Source organism: Pteropus alecto, unplaced genomic scaffold, assembly GCF_000325575.1.
Source record: "Pteropus alecto unplaced genomic scaffold, ASM32557v1 scaffold18, whole genome shotgun sequence".
In the NCBI taxonomy this organism is placed as follows: Eukaryota; Metazoa; Chordata; class Mammalia; order Chiroptera; family Pteropodidae; genus Pteropus; species Pteropus alecto.
Genome location: NW_006440649.1, coordinates 27,788 through 49,390, shown reverse-complemented (window position 1 = coordinate 49,390; position 21,603 = coordinate 27,788). Strand labels below are relative to the sequence as shown.

At 31.3% G+C, this 21,603-nt stretch overlaps 1 protein-coding gene and 1 pseudogene across 1 annotated transcript in view; both read right to left on the bottom strand.

The window, feature by feature from the left end:
- Positions 1 to 4,462: 4,462 nt before the first annotated feature.
- Positions 4,463 to 5,848, bottom strand: LOC102897461 (annotated as a pseudogene).
- A 342-nt stretch (positions 5,849 to 6,190) lies between these two features.
- The window catches only part of LOC102898205 (probable ubiquitin carboxyl-terminal hydrolase FAF-X), a 28,372-nt gene continuing 12,959 nt past the window's right edge, over positions 6,191 to 21,603 (bottom strand). Inside the window, exons 5-17 of the mRNA XM_025050982.1 lie at positions 20,469 to 20,610; positions 18,525 to 19,272; positions 17,996 to 18,119; positions 17,105 to 17,330; positions 16,455 to 16,584; positions 13,777 to 13,962; positions 13,247 to 13,467; positions 13,068 to 13,156; positions 10,508 to 10,574; positions 9,383 to 9,385; positions 9,014 to 9,226; positions 8,535 to 8,630; positions 6,191 to 7,727 (exon numbers count right to left, since the gene is read on the bottom strand). Of these exons, the coding sequence (XP_024906750.1) occupies positions 7,590 to 7,727; positions 8,535 to 8,630; positions 9,014 to 9,226; positions 9,383 to 9,385; positions 10,508 to 10,574; positions 13,068 to 13,156; positions 13,247 to 13,467; positions 13,777 to 13,962; positions 16,455 to 16,584; positions 17,105 to 17,330; positions 17,996 to 18,119; positions 18,525 to 19,272; positions 20,469 to 20,610 (2,383 nt within the window). The 3' untranslated portion in view covers positions 6,191 to 7,589. The remainder of the gene's footprint in view (positions 7,728 to 8,534; positions 8,631 to 9,013; positions 9,227 to 9,382; positions 9,386 to 10,507; positions 10,575 to 13,067; positions 13,157 to 13,246; positions 13,468 to 13,776; positions 13,963 to 16,454; positions 16,585 to 17,104; positions 17,331 to 17,995; positions 18,120 to 18,524; positions 19,273 to 20,468; positions 20,611 to 21,603) is intronic.

Below are 21,603 nucleotides of genomic sequence, written 5' to 3'. Positions count from 1 at the left end.
AATAAGCATTATAAAGTTACATTCCAAAACATTATGTGCTGAGCATGTTTTGCCAAACTCAGTGGTACCGTTCAGGTATTCAGTCTTGTCATATCTCAGTGTCATAAATACATAAAACAAGCACAATTGCAAAGATTCCCCACTTCATAATGTTTTATCTGTAGTTTAGGACTTTTTTAGCATTTGAAAACCTTATAAGAGCAAAGCCTAACAATAGCGATCTGTTGTTTATAATTTAAAATTGACTTATTTTCAAATCTTTTCAATATTTTCTCAATCACCATTTTGATTAAGATATATTTATTGGATTTAACATTACCACTGAGAGCCTATATAGGTTTTTTTTTTTTTTTTTTTTAGATACAATCTCAAGGATGCATCCTTACTACTTAGAATATTCTGAAAACATGGCAAAAGAATTTATTATTGCACCTAAAGCATAAAGACCCAAGTAGACTGTTTTTTTTATTACAAAAGAAGCATCCTAATGTTCTGATGTGGAAGAATTCGATTATGACTAGAATGAAAATTAGTAAAAGTTTAAGAAGCACAGCAACACCTCAAAAATAAATCACATTATTCTGTTTCTCATGCAAGTCTATCACCTCAAAATACTACATGGGGGAAAATATTTTCTAAGTCTAAAAGAACCTATGAAAAATAACTTTCTACCTTCATTATTGAAAAGATACAGAAAATGAAGAGTTTTCATTATCCTGGATGATGCACATCCTCCACTACAGTTTTCACTCTATAGGGGAAAAGGTTTTATGGCCAAAATTATTCACAGGCAGTTCAACAATTCTAAGTGTAAAACCTAACAACAACTACAGAGTTGAAAGTTTGGTTGGTTGTTTTATAAGGTATGTGGGAAAAAAAACCTAGAGATCACTACATAAACAGTTGGAGTACTGTCTGATAAGATTGTCTTTTGTTTACCCGTTGATCTGTAAGATTTGGTGCTCTCTAGTGTCTGGTACTCAATCATCTTTACAAGAAAGAGCCAATAAAAACTCTCGTGTGTCAGGCTTGTGTGAGTTTCTGATTGACAACATTCAATCACTCCTAGGAGAAGTTAGCAGCTGTCCATGACCTCAGTGGGAGAGAACAACTGGAAGCTTTGCACTTTTAACTTCCAGGGGCTGTCTCATAGGCCTCTTCCCTTGTCTGATTTTAAGCTATATCCTTTTACTATAAAAAGTGGCAACCATAAACAATGCTTGAATTATCAAATGTGTTGGAGATCTCTGAACTTTACAAGCATTTTAAAAGTGAAAAGAGTATTTATTGTTAAAATTCTAGACTGTTACAAAATTTAACAGTACAAGTAATGCACATGAAAGCAAAAGCAGAAAAAAAATACAATTTGGTAAAAAATATTCTGAATTAGTTATTTGAAGATCCACAGATGGTTTTCTTTAATGACTCAAATTGAAATAGGTCCTGATCTGTATCTTTTTTATCCATACTAGGACTAAACTAGGATTTGCCTTTAGTTCACTAATAAAAGTTGCCATGAAAAAAAAAAAAAGCACTTCAGCAATTCTAATTTTAAAAAATTTTATTAAGTTTCAAGTATATAGTACATTGATTAGACATTTCTAGTTTAGAAAATGATCCCCCTAATTGCTCCCTCCCTCCCCTGGCTCTACCTGTCGCCATTATATAACTGCTGACTGCATTCCCAATGCTGTGCTCCTCAACCCTGTGACCACCTATCAACTACTAATTTGTCCATTTAACCCTTCAACCCATTCTCCCAGGCTCCTAATCTCCCTCCCCTCTGTCTGTCACCAAATTGTCCACCACATTTGTTAATGTTTTTGATTAGTTTTCTTCTTTAGATTTCTGCATATAAGTGAAATACAGTATTTATCTTTCTCTGTGACTTATTTCACTCAGTATAAGAATTTCTAGACCACACGTCATTGCAAACGGTAGAATTTCATTTTTTTTAAATGACTAATATCCCATTGTATATATGAACCATAACTTCTTTATCCAATCATCTGTTGAAGGGCATTTAAGTTGCTTCCATATCTTGACTATTATAAATTGTGCTGCCATGAATATTGGAATGCATAGATCTTTATGAATTACTGTTTTAGTTTTCTTTGGATAAATACCAAGAAGTGCAATTGCTGGGTCAAAAGGTAGATTTATTTTTAATTTTAGTCTGGAGAAACCTCCAGACTGTTTTTCATAGTAGCTGTACCAACTTGCAGTCCCATCAAATCTCAGTGTATGAGTTTTCTTTTCTCCACATGCTTACCATCACTTGTTGATTTATTGATGATAGCCATCTTGACAGGTATGAGATATCTCATTGTGGTTTTAATTTGCAATTTTTATTATAGTGTCTTTTCATATGTCTACTGGCCATCTGCATTTCCTCTTTGGAGAAATATCTGTTCAGGTCTTCTGCCCATTTTTTAAATTGGATTTCATTTTGTTTTGTTGCTGAGTTTTTATGTATTTTTGGATATTAACTTATTAGATGTATCATGAATATCTTCTAACATTGTCAGTTGTTTTCCTTTGCTGTACAAAAACTTTTTAGTTTGATGTAGTCCCTTTTTGTTTCTTTTGCCCAAAGAGATATATCAAAAAAAAAAAAAAAATTTACTGATAGCAATATCAGTTACTATGCTTTCTTATAAAAATTTTATGGTTTCGGGTCTTAAGTTTTTAATTCATTTTGAGTCTATTCTTATACATGGTGTAAGAAGGTTGCCCACCTTTTTTTTTGGCATGTATTTGTCCAATTTTCCCAGCATCACCTGGTGAAGAGACTGTCATTACTCCATTATTTATTCTTGCCTCCTTTGTCATTTATTAAGTGACATATAGGCATGGAATTATTTCTGGGATGTTTTGTTCTAATGAGCAACATTATATTATGCCAGAACAATACCATTTTGATTACTGTAGGCTTGTAGTATCATTTGATATCAGGTAGTGGATCCATCCAACTTTGTTCTTTCTCAAGATTGCCATGGCTATTAGGAGTCTTTTATGATTCCATACAAATTTTAGATTTGTTCTAGCTTTCTGAAAGATGCCATTGCTATTTTGATAGGGATTGCACTGAATATATAGATTTATTTGGGTTGTATGGCCATTTTAATTATGTTCATTCTTCCTACCTTTGAGTATTTGTATCTTCTTCAATTTCTTTTTTAAATGACATAATTTTTTGAGAACCGGTTTTTTTACCTCCTTGGTTAATTTGATTCCAAAGTAATTTATAGTTTTTGATTTAATTGCAAATGGAATTGTATTTTTAATTTCTTTCTGAAATTCATCATGTGTGTATAAAACTGCCTCTGGGTTCAGAGTTTTGTATCCTGCTACTTTACTGAATTCATTGATCAGCTCTAACCATCCTTTAGTGGAATCTTTAGGGTTCTCTATATATCATGTTATTGGCAAATAGCAAGAGTTGTACTACTTCTTTTCCAATTCAAATACCTTTTATTTCTCTTTCTTGTCATACTGTCATGGCTAAGAATCCCAATACAATGTTGAAGAGCCATGGGGAAAGTAGGTATCCCTCTCTTGTTTTTCATCTTAAGAAAAATGCTTTTAGCATTTCCACATTGATGTTAGCCGCAGGTCTGTTATGTGGCCTCTGTTATGTTGAGGTTTGTTCCATTACCATTTTTTTATCGTAAATGGATGCTGGGTTTCATCAAATGCTTTTTCTGTATCTATCGATATGATCATATGATTTTTACTTTGATTTGTTAATGTGATGTATCACATTGATTTTCAAATATTGTACCAACCTGCATCCCAGGAATAAATCCAACTTGATCTAGTCTATGATTTAATGTACTGTTAAAATTCAGTTTGCTAGTATTTTGTTGAAGATTTTTGCATCAATATTCATAAGAAGTATCAGCCTATAGTTTTTTGTAATCTCTATCTAGTTTTGGAATCAAGGTAATGATGGCCTCATAAAAGGAGTTAGGGAGGTTCCCTCTTCTTGAAATTTTTAAAATAGTTTGAGAGTCTTAATTCTTCTTTGAATGATTGGTAAAAGTTGCCTAGGAAGCCATCTGGCCCAGGACTTTTGTTTTTTGAGGAATCAGCAATTCTAATTTTCATACGTAAGTGCTACAAAGAACAAGACTGAAAATTTCAAAAGTCAATAGAAGGCAAAAACTTCAAACAACAATTAGATTCTTATAATGTCTGCCTTGACCATACTTTGGAAAACTTGATTGCTAGAGAAATGAGGAATGAGAAGCAATATGATTTTTATCAAGATATGCAATAAAACACCTAGAACCCACGGGACAAAAACCTTGTTTACATATACTTTACAACTAAAACATATTTAACATTTATATACTCACATATTTTCTAAAGTAGAATTTCCATAAAGTAATAATGTCATTGAGAATTCTGGAATATTTTGGGAGGGGGCAGTTTTGTAACTTTATTCAACAATCAACAGTTAGCTCTCATACACAGTAACTGTCTGTAGATTTTTGAAAGTGACAGGCACATAGGTATCAATGTATATAGCTTGTTTGGTGAATCTTCATCTTTGTTACCTTTTTTGGACAACTGCACCCAGATTTTCCCTTTGGCCCAGATGGCCTTGTTAAGCGTGGTGTCAAGGTGCACATATGGAGTTCCCATATCCTTCATGGCAAATTTCTTAATCTCTTTGAATGCCTGAGGGGCACGCTTATTGAAACCCACTTCACGGATGCGCTTGTGAATGCTGATGGTGTATTCTCTGGTCACTACCTCGTTGATGGCAGAATGGCCCTTCTTCTCGCCTCTCTTCTTCCTAGGAGCCATACTGCCAGGAAAGGAAGCTGGAAAATTTCTTTTAATGAAAGACCACTGATGTCTCAAACATTTAACCATATTTAATGCTCAAAACATCAGGTACTCAAAGCTTTTTTCTTTTGCTCATTGACTGCCACATTTTACTAATTTTTTTGTTTGTTTTTGGCTGTGGCTTTGTTGGAGAAACAATTTAATAATCTTTAATTTGAAGAACTTGAAATTAAAATGTGCCATTATGTTAGAAAAAGATTTCTTCAAAATCACTACTATGCTGCTCCTATAATACCTCTCAAAATTTCAATATGTATAATAATGAATATATAATATATATAGAAAAAGATTTGCATACAATAATTTTTCAATTAAATTTCTCTCAATGAGACTATCTTCTTTCTTAGCTTTAAAACTTGTAATTTTTCTACATGTAGGAAGGTTCCAATCTGGGTTGCTTGGAATTTATAAGCCTCCTATGCCATGTAAAGCCTCAGTTAAGTTTGCTAATACAAAATCAAAGTTGTGGCCATTTACTGACATGTCCAAAGCAGCAAAAAAATTGGTTACTTGACATCAATGTTCTAGGTAAGGTTGAACAATCGGCCTTCATATTTCAGCTCTCATTCTATAAAAAAGGGGTTTTTTCCCCAAGTGCCACACTCTATTAATTTTGTGTGTGTGTGTGTGATTTTGCTGTTTAAAATGTCTTTGTCCAAGCACAGTGCTTAAGTGCTGTCTACTGCTCTTAAGCACAAAAAGGCCAAAATGAGCCTTATGGACAAACATGTATGGTAGATAACCATTGTTAATACATGAGTTATACAGTGCTGTTGGCCTTGAGTTTAATGATAATTAACAATATATATTAAATATTGACAGGTGAAAATGTGATCAGACTCTTTTCAATGTTTTAATGTAGTACTTCTCCTAGGAGCGGCTGGTTCAATATTTGTTAACTCAGTGCATGGCAATACTTATAGAACATAACTAATTTAAATAATAAGAACTGATTATAAAAATATGCCAAAAAACAATACTTGTTTTCCTTTTCTCTAAATCTTCATACTAATGGGCAAAAGGCAAATTATTTTTTTTAAATTAAAAATTATTGGGGTGACAATGATCAACAAAATCCAATAACTTTCAAGTGTATTCTAAATTCAATAGTATTTCATATATGTAAATATTTCATTGTAATCACCACCCATTGATTTCCTTCCATTGCCAAATATATTACCAAAAGGCAAGTCATTTTAAAGCACAAAAACTGAATGTGTCTGAAATGTTGAATGCAGTGTCATGATAAGGCATATTACACAAGGAATTAATTTTAATGTGTAGTCCCTAAGAATAAAAAAAGAATATGAGACAAAAATATCACAGGACAAAATTATTCTTAAATCAAATTCTATTGTGAATTCAGCAAAATAATTTCTATAAAACAAAACAGCAAAATATTTAAATAGTATAAGACAGGCTGTATCTGTTCACAGGAATATTTGGTTTTTAGACAGGTTCCAAAATATTACAGACATTCAAAAATTACCAATTCTTTTTTAAATATAGTATTAACTCATGAATTTCTTGGAATCCTGAAGCTAATGTGTATTCTAAACAGTACTTCAGAAATATATTAACTAGCCAGAAACTTAAGTTTTAATTAAAACCCACAACAGTAAGAGTTTTGGAATGGGAAAGGAACTGGGATAATTCTTGCTTGAGTAAAATTCTGACTGACTAGAAAAATCAGCCAGACATCCTGGTTCTATGGTACTTCAAAGTATTATGGGATTCTGATGATGCCCACCTTATCGGACACCAGTTGAAGCAAAATTTTAGAAGTTTCAGTTAAGAAAATCTACCAAAAAACAAAACAAGAATATCAAATACAGTCTTCTATAAGCTCCAAACATTGTGGCATAGCAAACTTTTGCATATTTGTTTTAATAATTTAAAATTCATATTATCAATACATTCACATTCTTCATCCCATCAAGAGACTGAACTGTCAAACACTGAGAATAAAGAATGTATGTGCAACTAAAAACTGCTTGTTTGTCACATTTCTTCCTTATTTTATTATGTATGCTCTAGTTACGTGAAATAAAATCTCTGGGCAATATAGCTGTCACTTTGGGGAAACTGCTGTCTTTCAGGTGATTTTGTCCTTACTGGCTACACAAACAGTGTGAAGCCATGCTAAATGTTATAGCAGAACTACAGCTTTAAGGTGATTAACCTACCACCAGAATAAAAAGGTAATGAAAAATATCCAGAAACAATGTTACAACACCAACTTTTTAACATCATTCATATAATTCAAAGTTTACGTATCAGTTTGATATGGCTCCAGTAACTAAGAATTGTCAAGAAACTACTGGCGTGATTGACATGGATGAGCTCTTTTATGTTACTTTTTTTTTTTGGTAAAGACTGATCCAACTGCCATGAAGCAGACAATACTGGCTGCAGAATGCAGTGGACATTAACAAGAAAATTATTATTTTGTAGATCGCTGCCTCCCTATCAAAAAAATTTTGTGTAAGAATTAAGTCAAACATTAATAAACTATATACACCTTTGCCATTTACATAATATTAATCAGTCATTTTTTATAAAACACTATACACTTTCCCCTGAAGGTGACAGCAAATTTCTGCAAATGAGACAGTGAACAAAAATTCTATATTGAACAGTTTTTCTAGTTTTAAATACTAGCTACACATAAAAAGTTTGGACTGTAAGGCCTGAGTGCATGGTCTTAAAGGAACTAGTTAATTATGAATATTTCACTGATCTTTCATTTGAGATGAGGATACTTCTTCGCTGCCTTCACAATTTTCTTGTTCCTGTTGGCCAGTTTTCTGATGGCTGTTCAAGTGATGTGCTGCTGGCCCCGTATATGGTTGTCCATGCACATGATTATTCTGAGAGGGTAAGAGAGACCTACATGTTAAACTTTTCATATATTAAAGCTGAAATTAAAAACGGGCTAAATTTGTCTAAAAGTAGACATATTTTTTATTTCTAGGAACTTTATATATTAAAAACATAGTAGTTATAAAGTAATTTATAAATCAATTCTATATTTTAAGGAAAGTATCATATGATAAAGTGTTATGGAAAAAAAAGCACCTAAATACGTGAAGTTATGATAAAATCTGATTTAACCTTTACAGAGAAAGTATTTTAAGAGTGTTTAATACCAGCTGCTCTTCTAGAAGAACTGATTCTGCAAGTGTGGTCCCTAGACCAGCAGCAACAGCATCACTTAGAAACATGTTAGAGATGCAAAATCTTGCAAACCCTCCTACTCTAATGAATCAAGTCCTGAGGATGGGACTCCTCAATTTTTGTTTTTAACAAGTGCCTTTAGATGATCTGAGGTACATTAAATTTAAGAATCACTGCCTTAAAAGATCTGAATTAGTGACATCTGTAGTTTAATCTCAGTACGAATGTCTAAGAAACATTTCCCCCAAATTATTGTTTTTGAATGAAAGTTTTGTCTACATTTTTTCATAACTTACTTTTTTACACTGAACCATCTATTGAAACAAGTCAAATTGCTAATTTAGAAAAACATTTTCATTGCAGCTAAATATTGGAGCAAAAGCAATTAAGATACTTTTAATACATGATTTTTATTAATTTTGTTAACATTTTTGTTAACTACAAATATTAGCACAAAATTTGGTTTGCAGAATAGATAAAACAAACAAGTGCCTGTTTACCTGTTGATAGTGAGAACCAGAAGAATGAGCATATAATGGGGCATCTTCTGGAGGAGATGACTCATGCTCATCTGTGGCATCTTGGTCATCTGGCTCCTAATTTTAAATACATAAAAAAATTAAGAATGATTATGAAAGCAACTTTAAATTTTAAAATTTCCTTATTTTGAGATACATTTTAAGAATCCACAAAGGTAACCTCTTTAACTTTTCCCATGTGCTGCAGATAAAGTTTACAATTAGAGGAAAAAATTAGATTCTCCCAGATACATGATTTTTAGACAATTTCCAAAAAATTTCTCCAAAATAACTCTGCATTAATAAGCTCCTTTGATATAAGCTGGTCAATACTAAACATTAAAGCCATTAAAAATGCAACACAAAATTTTTACATAGTAAACACTAGCCTATAAAACAAAAAATTACTTTTCTTTTTTCCATTTTTATCTGTTGCCCACTGGTGGCTTTTTTTTTTTTACCTCCTCTGGACAGAGTTCACAAGCTTTTGAAAGTGTCATCCTAGCACTATGTGATCTCTCTAAGAAATAACCATTTGATGTTTCATTGCTTTGCACTGGAGGAGACCAATTGTTATAAGTATATTGAGGATTGCCAGTGTACGGTCTTCTTTCAAGTTCATCTCCAAGCCATTCCACAGCCCAGGTCCACTTTCTTTTAAGATCTCCATTACCCTTTGAGAAAGAAAAAAAATTACAATTATGTAAAAGAATTTGGAATAATTTTCAATATTAATTTAAAATATCAACTCCAAATTTTCATGATTTGTTTCTTTTAAAAGTCTTTAATTGTGATTCGGATTGTAACAAAATTATAAGAAAAATTCTCACCTGTAATATTGTTTATTTTGGGAAAAAATTTCTGACCACCCAGGAAGCCTTTCTGAAACTGTTTAGAGAGAGTATGTGAATTAAGAATGACTTATTATGAATCCTAAAAAAAAAAAAAAAAGATATAAAAATTTGTAATATCTAGTTGCTAACATTTGAGTAGTGTGCCATTCAATATATGTTTCGATACAGTCATCTACTCTAACTCTAGAGTTAATTATTTAAGTAGGTAGCATTAGTAAACCCATATAATGGATGAGAAAAGTAGTACAAAAGTCAAACAACTTGCTTAATTGTCATAGAAGTAGGAAGCTGGGAAGCTAAGTCTTTCTCAGGAGTCAGAAACCTTACCAAATTATTATTAATCCAAAATGATTTTGCTATGTAATTTAAATGTATTATCAGAAGTAAATTAAAAATTCCAATACTATTTTTTATTAAAGTTAACTACTACTATGTTTTCATGACTACTCTGGTTGAGAATAATTTACTTCGAGTAGGATCATAAAAAAGATTACATTTTTAATAGTGTAAAGTAAGGATTTAATGATTGATAGCAACATAATTTAGCAGCACAAAATGAACTTGAATTCTAATCATTTCAATACATACGTGGTAGTGGTAGTTAAAGTGATTTTCACAAGCAATAGTATAATTTGGCTGATTTGCTAATGATTAATATTTTCATTTCAGGTGTAGCCAAATCTCGACATAACATCTTATATAGCTAATTATTTTCTGTTCTCCTCAATATCTAGTTTAAAACTATTTATGGGACAAAAGATACCTTCTTTCTTTGGTATCAATACCTGGACTAAAGCATCTAGAAAAAAATTCTCCTCAACACATTTTATTTAATAGAATATCATCATATTGTAAATAGAAAGCAAGTTTTTTAAAATGTTTTTTAAAACTTAAGTCATGTGGAAAACAATTTTCAGGCATTTTTCCAAGTCTGATCATTACACACACAGAAAAAAACATGCATAGGTAGTATTTATCTTGAAAAACTTGTATTAAAATAATTATTCTATTTTAGTTCTTGTTTTAATAACGAGTAATACTTAACACTTCTGCCACATCAACATTAGTGTTGACTGTTTTCATATCCACTATGATCAATACTATCTTTGCTTCTCTTGTTCTGTTGCCAATTACAGTGCCTCGTAATAGTAAAACATTGTAAATATCTCTTAAATTGAATAAAGTATATGCCCATCACAAAAAATTTCCACGCTTACCCTCATAACATCAATATCTGATTAATTTGTTCATAAAAGACAAATATTTTCCACAAGAATCTAGCATTTATACCTTTATCATTGATCATTTCTTTGGGTAAACCAAGGCTAGGATGTGACTGATAAATTTAAAGTATAGTAAAACAAAGTCACACATTAAACAATATATACTTAGAAATTTTTTTATAAAAAGGAGAAAATCAGATTCCATTAAAACAAAGTTTTCTAAAAATATCAAACTTTTCATAATACTGAAATTAATGACTACAATTTGGAACTTAAAACATTTTTGTTTCTTGGCAATTAGTTTTTGTTAATGCTATTTGATGTTTAATGATTTGTCTGAAATCTGATTGTGAATTAGGTGACAATTCGAAAACATTTATTCAAGAAGTCTATTTTTAGTATCCCTAAAATTCGATATGGTAATAATTTATCTTTAAGCACTGTATCCTACAAATTTATGAAACACAAGTATATTTTCAGGTTTTTCTTCTGCTTATTACAATGACCAATAGGTGACAATATGTACATATATTTGGTTCCTAAAATAAACCACGATAATATAACCCCTGTGGGGAGAAAACTGAGGGTTACCTGGCAGAGGTGGGCAACTAATTCTACATAATCATTCTTAGGCTGACTTTACTGCAAAAAACATATCAATGAATTCTGAGAGACATTTAAAGACTTGTTAGTAAGATAGCCTTAATTCTAAAAGTTGTAATTCTTAACTCCTCATATACTAATAAAACCACTAAGGTTAGGGATTACTTTTAGATAACTAAATGTTACCTAATGTAACTGATTAAAAAATAAGTACAGTTGACTCTTGAATAACCCAGGAGTCAGAGGCACCAACAGCCAAACAGAATAAAGTTCATGTATAACTTCTGACTCTTCAAAAACTTAACTACTAATAGCATACTGTATCAGTTTTAGTGATAAGATAAACAGCTGAGTAACATACTTTGTATGATATGTATATTATATGTATTATGTATTATATACTGTATTCTAGAAGAAAAAATCTTAAGGAAAAAATACATCTACAGTACTGTATGTATTTACTAAAAAAAAATTAAGTGGACCCCCACGCAGTTCAAATCCATGTTGCTCAAAGGTCAAATGCACAATGTAATCTTAAGACAATATTAAAAAAACTTGAATACTTATCAAAAGCCTGTGTTGTTTTCTTAATAAAAAAATTAAGTGGCACCAAAAAATCCAATTAAAAAACATGAGAAGGACTCAAACAGATATTTCTCTAAAGAGGACATACAGATGTCAAATAAACACATGAAAACATGGCTCAAAGTCACTAATCATTAGAGAAATGCAAATTAAAATTATGATGAGATATCACTCACACCTGTGAGAATGGCCATCATCAACAAATCAATAAGTGACAAGCTGGCAAGGATATGGAGAAAAGGGAGTTTTCGTGCTCTGTTGGTGGGCTTGCAAATTGGTGCAGCCACTATGGAAAACAGTATGGAGGTTCCTCAAAAAATTAAGAATGGATCTACCATTTGAATCAACAATTCCACTATATGGTATTTATCTGAAGAAATCCAAAATGCTAATTCCAAATTACTAATTCAAAAAGATCTATGCACCCCTATGTTCACTAAAGCACTACTTTAATACCCAAGATATGGAAGCAACCTAAATGCCCATTAATAGCCAAATGGGTTAGAAAAATACATATACAATGGAATATTATTCAGCCATAAAATAAAAAAATAAAATCTTAATCATTTGTGACAACATGGAAGGATGGAGAGAGTATTATGCTAAGTGAAATAAGTCAGGGAATGATAAATACCATATGATTTCACTTCTAATGCAGAATTTAAAAAACTAAATAAACAACAACAACAACAACAAGACAAAACAGAAACATAATCACAGATACAGGGAAGAAACTGATAGTTGCCAGCTGGGAAGGGTTTGAAGGGCTGGCTGAAAAAAGAAAGGGATCAAGAAATACAAATTGGTAGTAATGAAATAGTCACGGGATGTGAAGTACAGCACAAGAAATAAAGTTAATAAAATTTTACTAACTATGGATAGTATCAGGTAGGTAGTAGATTAATAGGGGGATCACTTCATGCATTATATAAATGTCTAATCACTATGCTCCTATACCTGAAACTAATAAAAAATAATACTAAATGTTAACTGTAACTGAAAAAAAAAGTGAAAAACATTAAATGGAAGGAAAAAAACTAGTATTACATATGAAACTGGAGTCTTAGAAGAATAAAAATTTAATAAAATTGTGATAGGTGAGAATTTTCCATTTTTTATTATATTTTTAAAAGATAAACCATTCAACAGAGCTTTATAAAGTAAAAAATATTATTTGGCCACTGGTAATTTCAGTTATTTGTAGACTCTAAAAAGAATGTAATCATTTTGATAGCAAAAAGTATATCTACCTGTGAGTCTGCCAGGAATCCTCAATAAGTAAAATTTGTAAAAGCAGATCCAAATATGGCCGAAGTTCATAGGTATATGAATATGCAACCTAAAAATAGGTAAAATACAATTAAAATTACTTATTTAAAGGAATAATGAATCAAATTACAGATAATATAAATGTTCATTTTCTGTTAACCTGCCAGAGAAGTTCACTGAGGACAGTAGATGAGAACTGAGGATTCTCCCAGCAGCAAAAACGAAGCAATTTAATGGTTTCCTCTGAGTTACTACAGTCTTCAATAATTTTCTTCACATAACTTGTTCTCACAAATAAAATGTCTGCCACATTCTGCTGGATTGGCATTATAGGCTGGGACAAATTAGGGTCACCAAAAGGATTAGGAAGAGGGGGATTACCTAGAACAGAATAAAGAATGTCACAAAATTATAATATTGAATTTTTATTCTGAAAAGTTATCATAAAGTTTCCTAACCACAATAAAACATTTATTAAAATGATGATGAGATGCAAAAATATAAATGCTGACATTGAAAAAAAGAAACCTAAAGTTAAATTTCTTAAACTAACCATTTCATAAGTAAGGGATTTATCACAATAGGAATAAGTTTTAAAAGGTCTTTTTAATAAATAAACTAATGGTTTAAAAAATGAGAAGGCTAGCATTATTTTTAAACTACTGAAAATAATGAAACATTTTACTTTACCATTGATTGAAGACTGCATTCTTGATGAGACATTGCAACAGCGAATCAGTTGAGACACTACTGAGTATAACTTGCCTAATTCAGCATACTGATATTTGATTGGAGGACCTGGTCCTTCATCTAAAGATACAAGCATAAAGGTAGCAGGTACACTCAATTTCAGAAGCTGTGTCTTTTCTGCCATACCTGTAAAAGAAGGGAAAATAATGTGTAAAAAAAATAAAGGAAAATAAAATAAAATGGCAAGTGCTGCACTGATAGAAATTATCTGATATAGGTTCCTATAAAGCTCATCACTTTTGTTAAGACTTCAGAAATACAAACAGAATGCAGAGAGAATACACATAATTCAGTTAAAGTAATTATTCTAACTGAGGTAGTGATGGATTCTGGATTCCAATTACACTGAACCCTAAGGAAAATGTACATTATCCAGGGCCTAGAGAGACTAGTGGGGCCTAGAAAGTAATTCTCATCTATAGTAAGGATAAAGACAGAAACTAAATTAAATGAGACAAATTCTTCTGTAAATGACCATTCTCTCTTTTTCTTTCCCTGGCAAACTTTTTTTGGGAAAAGAAAACCCTAAATATTCACTTTTCTTATTTTCCCATTTCTCATGCCATTTAAGGTTTCTGTCCCAATTTTCTTGGTTTGAGGCTAAAGAAAATTCTTTAACTTCACTTCTCCCTTGTTTTTACTTTAAATTACTCTTCTCCTTTTTTTCATCCTCTCTTTTCTGGATACTTCTTACTCTTACGTGGATTTTCCCCCTGACTCTAGATAATGTCTCTGTATCTGCCATTCACTATTTACCAACCAATTCCCCACACTACTTTCTACAGCAAGCCCCTTCCTTTTTAGTCTCTAAATGCAGGTCAGATACTCCCTTAGACATGCTTCACTCCACTTTGTATCCCATTAGGATTCTTTATTCATTACTATTTTTCTAGGACAACAATAAAGACAGATTAATCATGTTTTATCTGAAACTCAAAAAGCTCTAAAAACAGATTTTTTATAAGGTTTGTGTAATGATAATACTTTCTGATGAAATCTAGTTTGAACTGACATTTATTCACCATCTATTGCTCCAAAGTAAATACTCATTATCTATCACAGAAATTCTCATAAGTCTGATTTTAGGGAACTGCTACAGATCTTAAAGGGTATATGAAATAAGTGTGGTAAATATACTGTTTCACCTTTATAAAATCCAAAAGAATTCTGAAACTTAAAATGTATCCGGCCCTGAGAATTTAATATAAAGATTTATCAAGGTATACTTCTTGTTGTGAGATTTACTATTAAATTATATTATGGATCAATGATGAATGGTTTATGAACAAGTAGTATCTAAAATGAAACCTGTAGGATTTTATTTTTATTTTATCTATTTTTTTTCCTGTAGGATTTTTGAAAGTGGTTATATTTGGTAGTTCTGCATTAAAAAAAAATACGAATAAAAAAAGAATTTCAATTATGCTAATTTGTGTGATATTCTTTCTTCTCAATTATAAGTATCCCAGAATCTCAGTTATAGACGTGCAAATAAGAAAAATAAATAATAAGAAAAAAAAGAAAAAAAAGGAGAATTTTCTTTCATAAATCACAGATTAACAGTTGATTAGTAGGTTAGACAAGTAAAGCTTTAAGAAAGAAAATGACTTGGCATAGAACATAATTTTGGATGTAAAATATTTGTGATTTTAGAAGTTATTCAAAACAATCTCTTAATTCTCTTAATTACTTATAAAAATGTAATCAATCAATGTATGTTAATACTGCAAAATTTTAACTAGACTTTACCTAAAAAAATTAATTTTGAGCTATTGATGCATTAACATGTGAATCACTGACCTTCAATTTTATTCCTGCAACTATAACAAATTGATCTTTTTCCTCAATAAATAATGACTTAAAACAACACTGAAAATACTAGAAAACTTATGTATATCCTTGGCTATCCATCCATTCACTCAATTAAGTGACTGAGTGCTACTGTGCAAAGCCCTGATCAGAAGAATTTTGCAATCTTGCTGGGAAACAAATCAAAAAAGTTACAGATACAGTGGAATCAGCAAAATAGTACAGTACAATTTTTTAGGTAAGAATTCCGGAACCAATGAGAAGAAAAATAGGTGCTTTGAGAATAAGTGGGTGACTCTAAAAAGGATATCTTAAAAATATTGATTTTATTATTGATATTGATTTCAACAGAATAAGTGAACAATTTATGTATTTGTTACTGATTTAAATTTATTTTATTTTAACAAAACATGAGTACAGGCCAATTTCTGTATGAATAATTCTAAACCTGACAAGTACCACCACCTGGGATCTTTAAGAAAATACAGATTTTCCTAGCCCATGAAATTCTGACCTAGATGATGGAATATGGCCTGAGAATCAGTTTTTCAAAACCAGAATTAAGACATGAAAACATAAATCAGATGGGTTCTGAGTTTAATGACTACCAACGAAAGTAAGTAAGAAAGGATAGGAGACAAACTGCCACTAAAAAGTTATACAAGAAGTCTGCAGTGGGTTTTAATAATATGAATATGGGATACTGCTTCTTTTGGAAGAGATTAAATATAATCACTGTATTAAAATGCTTTCATTATTTAATGTGTACATGAAACAATATAGTAAACAGACTAATGAAAAGTACTTACCTAAATTAGCATACATTACAAACAGACTGAAATATTGCTGCAAATGACGGCCATACTCTGAAACTTCTCTTCTCAGGAGATTTAATACTGCTCTTAATAAGTGATCACTCAAGCTTAAGTTATCACATGACTATAAAAAATAAGATATTTTATCAACAATGAGATGAAAAACTAAGTATACTTCTATTTGCATAAAAAAGAATTATGTTCACATGTTCGCTGCATGAGGGACAAATTTCACAAAAGAAATTATTAATTATAATTTCTTTTGAGAGGAAACGAAGAGCTGGAATATATTCTATTATAGATGCTTTATACCGTTGCAACTGTTAAAAAATCCATGTGTTGTTTTATGTCAAAAAGGCTATTTAACAAAAAAATTAAAAGTTAGCTATTAAAAAAGTAAAGTGAACATGTAATATCTGAAGACTTACACATTACTGCAATAAATGAACAGAAGAAATTTCTCTTATTTTTTAAAGTGCCCAATAATTATTCATCACTGAAAAATAATTTTAATGAACCCAGTAATGTATGCATGCATTCTTATAAGGTAAATATGTGAAACAGATGTACATATTTACTAATTCGAACTTGCAGAAAACAGTATTTACTCTAAGTACTTCATTGTTACAGAAGTTTCCAATTACCTGACTAGCAGGTCCTGGAGATGTAAAAAATGAAGGACAAGGCCCATCTTGCAAAGAAAAATGCGCAATAAATACTATAAGTTTTGCAAATGCACTCCTCACTTCGGCACTAGGACACTCCAGAAGATATTCAGAGAAGCGATTTGAAACATTAAAAAGGACATTATGAGCAAACCAAAAACGTACATTCTTGCTGTGACGAAGTAGAATGCACAGTGCATCATACCTAAAACAAAAATATATGGAAAAAAATATGAAAATAATTTTTTATTATGGTCTTCTATTTTGATTGATACGGTGAATCAACATGTTTCTATGAACTAAATAAAAAGGAAAGCTTTTCTCTACAGTTAATGGTCGTGGCTGGTTTTAATACAAATCTCAGCCTTGTAACTTGATCTAGTCTTACAGTTAAAAAATTAATTAAATGAGAATTTGTGTAGGTAAATGCAAATCTATTATCAAACTCTTCCTCCCCTAGTGATATCTCCTTAACATCTAATCTGAAACATGCGAAAAATAATTGTTAGATCAAGATATTATAAAATCCTCCATAGCTCCATAATTAGATACTTAAGACTAAAACCATTTCAAAATTTCTACTAAAACCATTTCTACTTTATAATACTTAAGTCAGAATGCCCATTAGTAAACATAAAGCTTAATATTTCATGATAAAATAGACAAAAAAAAAATACAAGTTAATAGAAACAGCCAATTCTAATAAAAGGCACATGAAAATCAAATAATTTCTCTCAACATTACTACCAAGATTTTTACCTTTTCTTTGAAATTTGAAATAAGAGTCCCAAGGTTAGGGAAAAATAAGCAGTATAGTAATGAATTAAACCCACTATATGGACAATATTAATAAAATCCAAAACCATGTACCAATCACTGGCAGGGCCACGGACAATTTTCTTGGTATGAAATCCAGTGGTAAAGAGGAATCTAGCTGCAAGCTGAATACTAATCATAGTGATTTCTTCTGCTTCAGGCAACAACTGATCTTGTCCTTAAATAAAAAGCATATACACAATCAAAACATATTATTTAAATGTGTTAAAACAAATGCTCCAAATTTTCAAAATCTTAGTTAAGAGTAATCTTTAGTGATTATATTAGCACTTCATTAAACCACATCTGAAAGTAATGTTTTAGTCAAAAGAAAATGTAATAAAGCTCTTCTATGTTTCTAGACAATGACTGCCACTATTTAAAGACATAGGCATGCTAAATAATTTGACTTTAAAACGACTGGAACTAAGAAAAGCTGAGTTTTAAAATAAAATGATTTGAAGACTAATTTTATGAAAAAAGGAAAAAACAAAAAACCTAGAACACATATTAATACCTAAAAAAATCCTATAAATGAAATAAAAATTATTTATTAATAAGCAGCTAAATTCCAGAAGCTTACCTGGAGTGGGGCTTAAGTAAATACCATTACATGTAAGAAGTTTTTTCACAAACTGAAAATATTCTAAACTGTACTGCATTCGGTTATGCATGAATTGCACATTTTGTTTCCGTACACTTCTCTCAATGGCTGGTGACATAATTTGATGGGGTCTTGTGATAGTCAGCTCTGAAATATATCTTAATATCTCGTCATCTTGGTCTATGGTGTCCATCCGTTCATAAAATAGTATATAAGCATTCCACCACCTTTTCTGTCTCCTGTATGACATGCGCTTCATCATATGATCAAATACTTCTCCCATGTACTCTCCACCGAAACACTGATTTTTCATTTCTTCGTCATCATCCATTTTACATTCTGTTACATCTCCATCATCAAATTTATACCAGCGATTTCTCTCACCATCTTTACCATTCCTTTCAATGATGTAAGAATAATAATGTCCACCACTTGCTTGACCACTGTGTACAAGCACACCTACAAGTCTGTATTTTGTGCTTTCTGCTACCTCACTTTCAGACTGCTCATTCTGTTGTACCAAATGACTATCTGGGTTTACATTATCTCCTTCCAGCTTTGCAACACCTAGTACCGTGTAAGGTTCCATATCCAGCTCTCGTGGAAATTCAAAATAATCATTGAATTTAATTGCACATTCTCTTTCCCAGTCATAGTCAAATCGTTTCAATTGGATAGCAAGAACAGGAGGCAATTTTTTAATTAGCAAGCGCTTTACTGTATCAACCTACAATAAACAATAAAGAAACATGTTTTTATAACCCAAATAAAACATAAAACAATGTAATAATTAAAAATATTATGACCTATCTGTATTTATTTACAAATAGATGAATACATGATAAAGAACACAGTTGAAGTCATTCTGTCACTACTGACTCTTTCAAAATGTTTATACAAAGCCTAAAAATGTGTAAATCATTTCTCATTTATTGCAAATTGCAAAAAAAAATCAGTGATAAAATGATGGCTACGTGGCTCCATACTACTACTGCTATCGGATCATGTTACTTTTCTGATGTTTCCTTTTATGATGATTAAAAGACTCTATTGTGAGTAAACCGAAGAACTATTAATAATAGTAGCTAATATGACACTTGGATGTCAGATAATATGCTCAGTACTGCACACATATTAATTAATGTATTTAATCATCACTACTTTCTGACAAAGGTGGTATCAAGGTCTTTTACTTTAAAACATGGATATTAAGAGTGACAGGATATATAAGAAATAATTGCTCCAGAAGAAACTGTCTCAGACATGTGGGAAGCAGGCAGAATAGCTTTGGCGGGCACAATCTAAATGGTGTTTAAAGTCAAAATAATGTAGGTAACTTGGAAGGTGAGAGTATGGTGGGCCCAGAAAAATATTTACTCTTTACCATATAAATTTTATTTTCAAAGACATGTTATGGTTCCATCTCAGGAACTGTTTAGAGGTATAACTAGTGGCTAGCCATAAAATTATTTGGCTAGATATAAAAATCACACCTGGTGCTTAAAACGCAAGGCTGTGAAAATCTATTGTAATCAAATAAAACTAGCGCAGTTCTTCTATACTTGCAGAGTAACGTGATGTATAAAAGAGAAAAATGTCTTCCATTATCAATTCTTTAGGTGGGAAGAGTTCAAGGGCAATTTGCTTAAGGGCAAAAATAGAAAGCGTGCTACTATGAACTACAAGAAAAAGTGATATCAAACTATTGTGAGTTCTCAATTTAAGTACTCAATTGAAATGATTTTTCCTAGTTCACTGAATTATTCTCTTGTTTCACTCACAAATCCTTAAATCAGTTATTATCTTGACTACCTCTCTGCTACCAGAACAAGAAAGCAGAGGGAGAGCAGATATAATATACAAGTTAAACACAAACAGTGGTTAAACACAATCATATATTTTTTAAAACTGGACTATACATACCTTTTTATCACATTTTTCACAACGATATGCATTTGCACCTTCCAACAGATCTCCTTTGATATACTGTTCCAAAGAATCAAGAAGGTTTTGGTGATTTCTAATATCTACATTCAGAGTTGTAAAAGATTCTTCACACTCGTATCTAAAGATATTATTTAAGAAATGATCAAAAGGAATTTATTCCTTAGGTTTCTAAAGATTATCTTTAGTTGTGAACTTGATAAAAAATAAATTGTAGTTATTTTCCATATCATGTAGAATGCATTAGTCATACAGTGTTATTAATAATAATAGTTATCTTTTATTGGCCATTTTCTATTGCACCGGGCAATGCATTTAGATTCTTTACACACATTATTGCTTATCTTCACCTTCATAAAAAACCTGCTAGAGATAGGTATTCATCTCTATTTCACAGATGAAAAAACTAGGCAGGGTGGTTATTTGAAGTCAGGCTTCTGTGGCGTCACTGCTTAAAGTCTCTATATTGTCTCACATTGCTTTTGTGTTATCTGTTTAAAAATTAATTTGTGGCAAGGAAAAGGTAATAAAGATTTATAAAGTCAAGGGGAAAACACTATTTATGAAATGAAAAGTTTTTTTATTATTGAAAAGCTACTTTGAAAATTTTATTTGGGTTGTTTTAATTCTTTTAGTAATTCTCAAAAGTATGCAGCTGACACTGATTTCAAGGGTCAGAGAACTTTAGCTAAGACATGAAAAAGACTCCATGTTTTCATCCTGGAAAGGACCCAGAGGAAGGCTGGGTGCCTGATCTGGACAGGGGTGGCACTCAGAAGGCGGCCAAATCTGATGGCATTCTCAGCTCGGCAGCCCAGGGAGTTAATTCAGCCATTGGCATTGTGTTTTTTAAAATAAGAAATAACAAATCTTTTGAATGAGTCGAGAACAGGATCAGAAAGCTGACAAGAATTTAAACCAGTGTGAATGGCAGTTTGGTGGATTTCATGTATTACCACATATAAGTAGATGGATGGATGGATGGACAAATGGAATTAAGAAAGTCTGGGAGGGAAGTGAAGGAACCATAGACGGTTAAAAAAGAAAGAATTCAGAATATCTGTAAGTGCTGATATGGAAAGATGTCTAAGAAATATCATTTAGTGAAAAAAAA